Here is a 6,065-nt window from a genome sequence, read left to right on the forward strand (position 1 = left end):
TTTTTTTTTTTTTAATTTTATGTATTTGCTCCGAATGCCTTCAGGGCAGGTTTGGCTGGCTTGAGTTGTGGGGATCGAACCTGAGCCTGACTTCTTTGTTGAAGCAGCCACTTAAAGAACTGAGCTAAGGGGCAGGCCCCCTAATTTTATGTATTTGGTACAAGGTCTTGCTACACAGCTCAAACTCATAGTGATCCTCCTGTTTCAGCCTCCCCAGAGTTGGGATTGCAGGCGTGTGCCATCATGCCCGTTCTCAGTGGCTGGCAATGCATGCCCAAGGCGGGGCTGGCATGGCATGCAGTGCCAGGGATTGAACCCAGGTCCTTGTACTTGCCAGGCAGGTGCTTAGATTTCTGAGCTATCTCTCTGGCCGCCCAGGCTGTCGATGAACTTAGGATCCTTCCTGCCTCAATCACCTGAACAGCTTGGATCACAGGCATGTGCTATCATGCTCATCTATTCCACCACCTTTAACCACATGCTCTTTGGCCACTACCTGTCTCCCCCAACCTGGCCTCCTAGATAAGGAAAGATCCGCCCAGAATCCACACCCAACATACTGGGTGCAGAGCTGGACTTGGTCTAGCTCTGTTGGATGGGGAGGGGGTGCAGCCAGCTCTGCAGCCGGCTCTTCCTCTTGTCTGCCAGTGGCCTTGGGCTTCCCCAGGACCCCCATGCATGGCGGGGCACCATGCTGAGGCCTCATGAGCTTGGGGTATCAGCAGTCTCCGTGACAGTTCCCTGTGTCCCCCAGGAGGCAGTCGGGGTCATTTCTCAGCACTGGCTGGTTCACCATGATCCTGGCTCTAGAGCTGTGTGAGGAGATCGTGGTCTATGGGATGGTCAGCGACAGCTACTGCAGGTGAGATGCCGCCCACAGGAGGGAAGTGTGGGCACCCAACCCCTACCAGGGGATCCGGGAGCTGTGGGGGTTGCGTGGCAGAGGTACAGAAACCTGTGGGCACCAGACCTCAGGAAAAGTGCTCAGTTCCCGGAAAAGGCTCCTTTCCAGACCCCACCACTGCTGGGGTAGCCCGGGCTGCCTGCCTCCTCCTGGAGCCTGTGCCTCTTTGGGTATAAAATAGAGGAAAGAATTGAGCTTTCTAAGCTGGGCTGTGTGGCACAGGCTCATAATCCCAGCACTCAGGGCACTGAGGCAAAAAGATCTCAAGTTTGAGTCATGCCTGAGAAACTTAGCAAGAGCCTGTCTCAAAAAGAGCTGGGAGTTAGCTCAGTGTGAAAGCCATGGGTTCAAGCCTCGGTAACACACACACACACACACACACACACACACACACTCTAAACTTTCTGGGCTAGAGGTATAGCTAATGGTAAAGCGTTCGCTAAGCATGCTTGAGGCCATAGTTCCTAGTTTCCATCCTCAGCACTGGGGAAAAAAATTACAATCTTTCTGAGAAGATTGTTTAACCATTTAGAGGGCATATCTAAGAAGTGCCTTCTAAAAACAGGGGATGTGTAGCTATCGAACATGTATCTCTGGTAGATTACAGATAAAATTTTACTTTTGTTACTGTCGAAGCTTTCTAACATCCAGTTCAGCTCCAGAGAGGGTATTTTGCAACCTTGTCACATTATTATACCTCAGTGTTGACAAGTGTTACTGTAAACAGTTCACAAGTGTTCACACCTGTGTTCACTTTGGAACTTGTTTCAAAGCATCCAGCCCTGGCCTGATTGGTGGGCTGTGGCCTGCTGAGGGTCCCTAGGCCGCAGGGCACAGGGCTGGCTGCCTCTGTGTGGGGGGAAAGAGGGGCCCGCTACCGAGGACCAAGCCTGGGTCTCCCAGGGTTGGTGCAGGGGAGATGACAGTGTCCCCACTGGCCGTGTCCCACCCTACAGGGAGCAGAGCCCCCCCTCGGTGCCTTACCACTACTTTGAGAAGGGCCGGCTGGATGAATGCCAGATGTACCTGGCTCACGAACGCGCGCCGCGGAGTGCCCATCGCTTCATCACCGAGAAGGCCGTGTTCTCGCGCTGGGCCAAGAAGAGGCCGATTGTGTTCACCCACCCATCCTGGAGGGCCTAGTAGCTGCTGTGGGCAGCTAGCCGCCTCACTTCCGCCAGGCCCTCATCCCATCCTGGGCCACCACATGACTCCTCGAACATTTAATTTATGCCTCTTGCCTCCTGCCACATGCCGGGTCAACCTAGGGCTCTTTCCTGCCCTAATCTGGGGACACCCGGAGCGCTATGCCTTGAGGGAGGTTGAAGGGGCACCTTCCCCACTCCCACTTCCCAAGGAATCACATCTTGATTTTGGGGTTCAGCCCACCACCAGGTCTCTCAAGTGGCCTTTGCCCTGGGGTTAGTGGCCCCACTCACCAGCAGCATGACCTGAGCCGGTCCACCCCAGCCACCTCTGGTGCCACCTTCTCAGACTGGGGCTCCGGTCAGGGGAGCCAGGAGCCTCGGGTTTGTGGGGCACAGGGGCCTCTGAGCATAACTACCAGAGCCGTCTCCGGAGTGTACGGGTAAATGCGTTTTCTGGACACTGTCTGGAGTGGTCATGCGTCCAGGGTTGGGACTATGGCTTCCTTCGTGGACACGGCCCATAACATGGTGGCCAGAGGGCTGGCTGCGGTTCCTCCCAGGCCAAGCCCCCGGTGCATGTGCCCCTCTACACCAAGGCCACCCTACTGTGTGCTACAGCTGTGCTCCCCCAGGAGATGGGGCTGAGTCAGATACTTCTCAGGAGCTCCTGCCCTGCACCCTGCAGGAATGGACCTGGTAGGATGGGCAAGGGATTCCTCTATCCCGCCTCATCTTCCTAGTCCAGGGGTCAAATTCCAAAGCATTTGGCAGTTAAATTACCTATTAGCCTTGGAGTTGATCACTTTACAGAAAGGAGGGCAAAGGGTGGCCCACTGGAGACATAGAAGTGAGTCCTGCACTGTCCCTGGCTGTGGCCGGAGCCCTTCAGTCACAGCTTCATCTTGCTTACCTGTGAAATGGGAGGAACAGACCCACCGTCGGGCCACGAGGGTAGCCCCATCCATGGGAGACTGAGTCAGGGAGAATCAGACCTGAGCTGTGCCTGAGGACCTGGCCTGCACCAAGGGAGAAGAGCGCCCAGGAGGAACCCAGCCCTTTCTCCCTTGTGGAGAGGCTGAGGTCACAGTCCTGGGCTTCTGGGTCTCTGGTCTCAAGAGCACATTCATGTGGACGGAAGCCTTGGGTTTAGCTTCCTGCTCCACTCTCACCAACTTCATGTGCTTCTGTTCTCCCACCACAAAGGCTGCAAGGCGCCCCAAACAATGTAGGCAGTCCTGCTGAGGGCTTTGGGTGACTGGGGCACAGGTCCTCCTACCCCTACCTGCTCAGGAGAGGCCAGGGGCTGGCCCGCAGCAGCACTGCACATGTCCCCTACCCAGTGCCAGGCAGGCCCTGGAGGTTTGCCCAAGTGAGGAGAGGTAGGAGAACCCTGAGTGGGGGGAGCAGGGTGAGGGCTGAACCCAGGCTGGCCTTGAACTTTGAGATGCCTGGGCCTCACCCTCCTGAGTGTTGAGATTATAGACTATGCCCACTGCATGGCTGGCACTTGATATGTGGGATCCATTGTTTTAAACGGTGATGTCCTCTTTAGCTGGCATCCTGGCATTGTCCCGTGGTGGGCAGCAGGCTCCTGCTCTGCCCCTCCCTGCTCACAGCACCCTGCACCTGCACAGTAGGTGTGTCCAAGGGTCTGGGAAACTGTGGCCCTGAGAGGATTCATCCCCCTTCCCGGAGGTGGCCACTTCCTCGTTCATCCTCCAGCACATGCTGGCCCAGCCCTGAGGTGTGGTATTTGCTGCTGAGGTGGCTCAGACAGTTGTCTTGAGACTCGCTAGCCACTCCCTCTGGGTGCGCAAAAATGCCTCCTCACAAGTCTGGCAGCTGGTTAAGGTCTGCTTAGGGCTCCGGTGGTGAAGCTGAGGATCCCCTCCCCACTGGGCAGCTGTCGTAAGGTAAGCGGTGGGCAGAAGATACCCCCTAATCCCTACTTAAAACAATGGGTCCCACATATCAAGGAGGAGTGGGATGCCTTGCCCATACCCCGTTCTTGGCCTGTGGAGCCCAGAGAGACCCAGAGTCATTTCACACAGCGGCAGCCTCACTGATGTGGACAGGGTCAGGACACCAGGCACCCTGGGTACGGTCAGCTCTGCCTGGGGCCACCGCTGTGGATCTCACTGCCCATGTTGGCAAAGAACCACTGAGGTTTGGGAGCAGCATTCATGGGGCTGGTTTGGAGACCTGACTCCTACCTGTCTCTCCCAGAGGCCCCTCCTGCAGACTGCCTCTGGACCCCAGAGGACCCACTCAGGGCTTCTAGCCAGGCTGACACCCCAGGAAGGTCCTTGGGCACACTGTGCTCTCGCTCAGTCTTGGCTTTGGCCTCAGATTGTGAGCTGGGTGGCAGGTGAGGTCTCCTAGCTGGGTGAGGTCTCCTAGGGCTCTTTCCAGAGCACCATGGAAGGGGAAAAATCATCAAGAGCACAAGAAAGTTTGCAAAGGGGCCAGGGTGTGGCCCCATGGTAGAGCCCTTGCCTAGCATGCATAGGGCCCTGGGTTCCAGCCACAGTGGCCCTATTGCAAGAGACACAGGCCTGCTAAGGGGCAAGAAGTGTAGTGTGGCACACACGTAGCACCCCTGCTTCCAGGGCAGGAAGGGCAGCAGGCTCCTGCTCTGGGACTCGCCAGCCACTTCCTCTGGGCACAGGCAACCCTGTTCCCCCAGAGCATGGAGTGGGGCCTGCAGACGAAGACCATTGCCAGACAGGTCAGCAAGGGCCACTGGGGCTGGCCACAGCCCCCATCCACCAGTGGCCCTGTGGGGGCTGGTGCAGCTCTCTCAGGCTTGGGGCATCCATCCTAGCCCTGCCATCCATGTGTTCTCTGAGCCTGTTTCCTCTGGAAAGCCAAGGTAACAGTGGTACCATTGGCTTTCCAGGGGTTATTTCAGGGGGTCTGTGGGGGTGTGTTTCAAGGTATCTGTGCAAAAGCTCACCCTGTCCTAGCTACTGGGGCTCAGGATCCCGTTTCCCAACCCTGCCAAGGGACGCCAGCCCTGAGGCCAAGCCTCCTACAGGACCTGGGCAGGAATGTCACAAGCCTGAGGAGAACAAGTAAGGCCCCACTGTGATCTGGAGGCTGGGCTGAGGCGCCCTCTCACTTCTGGGGTCCCAGGGCTTGGGCTGGGGAGAAGGGCTGGGAACAGGATGCTCCTGCCTTTGGTGCAGCCTCTGACCTGCACCCGGTGGCCAAGGCCATTGGGGACCCTGATGTCTGTTATTCCCCTGCCACCTCTGGTTTTCTGTTCTGTGTGGCAGGGCAGGGTAAGGATGGCCAGCATGGTGGGAAGCACCAGGGAGAGGATGGGGCTGAGGCTAGGAAGAATGACTTGGGACACTGGGTGGGCAGGAAGCTGCAAATCCACTCCTGCGGTAGGCGCATTTCTCTTCCTGATGCTGGGTGGACCTTGCCCCCCACCTCTTCATTTTTAATTAAAAACAGATTGTTACTAACTTACCAAATCAGTACAAGGCAAACATCCTAGAAGTTTATAAAGCTTTTAAAAGTCTATAAAGTGAAGGCAGCTTCAGCTTTCTTGTCCCCTCCCATAAGGATACCTAGCCCAGCAGTCCCTGTGGCTTCCTCCTCACACCTACAAAGTGCATTTACACTTTCAGGTACCTGATGTGCAAAGGTGACTGCATTTTTAAAAAATCAAGCACACCTATAATCTCAGAACTTGGGAGGCTGAGACAGGAGGATCACTGTGAGTTTGAGGCTTCATAGTGAGACCCTGTCTCAAAAAACAAAGCAAAAGAAAAGAAACAACAACAAAAATCCCATCCAGACATGGTGACACAGGCCTGTAATCTCAGTTTGTAATCCCGGCACTCAGGAGGCTGAAGCAGGAGGATCATTGAGAGTTTGAGAGCATCTTGGGCTACCAAGTGAGCTTAAGGCCAACCTGAACTACACAACGAGACACTGTGTAGAAGAAAGAAGAAAAGGCAAGAAGGAAGGAAGGAAGGGAGGGAGGAAGGGAGGAAGGGAGG

General features: G+C 55.9%; 1 protein-coding gene across 3 annotated transcripts in view; it reads left to right on the forward strand.

Moving 5' to 3' along the window:
• St6galnac4 (ST6 N-acetylgalactosaminide alpha-2,6-sialyltransferase 4) overlaps positions 1 to 2,512 on the forward strand; it is an 8,391-nt gene extending 5,879 nt beyond the window's left edge. For 2 of the 3 annotated variants that reach the window (XM_023701674.1, XM_023701672.1), the window contains exons 5-6: positions 755 to 862; positions 1,861 to 2,047. In XM_023701674.1, coding sequence (XP_023557442.1) covers positions 755 to 862; positions 1,861 to 2,047 — 295 coding nt within the window. Of the gene's footprint in view, positions 1 to 754; positions 863 to 1,860 lie in introns of all 3 variants that reach the window. The other variant, XM_023701671.1, reaches the window with a different exon arrangement.
• Positions 2,513 to 6,065: the final 3,553 nt, after the last annotated feature.

Source organism: Octodon degus, unplaced genomic scaffold (genome assembly GCF_000260255.1).
Source record: "Octodon degus isolate 3935 unplaced genomic scaffold, OctDeg1.0 scaffold00138, whole genome shotgun sequence".
Taxonomy (NCBI): domain Eukaryota; kingdom Metazoa; phylum Chordata; class Mammalia; order Rodentia; family Octodontidae; genus Octodon; species Octodon degus.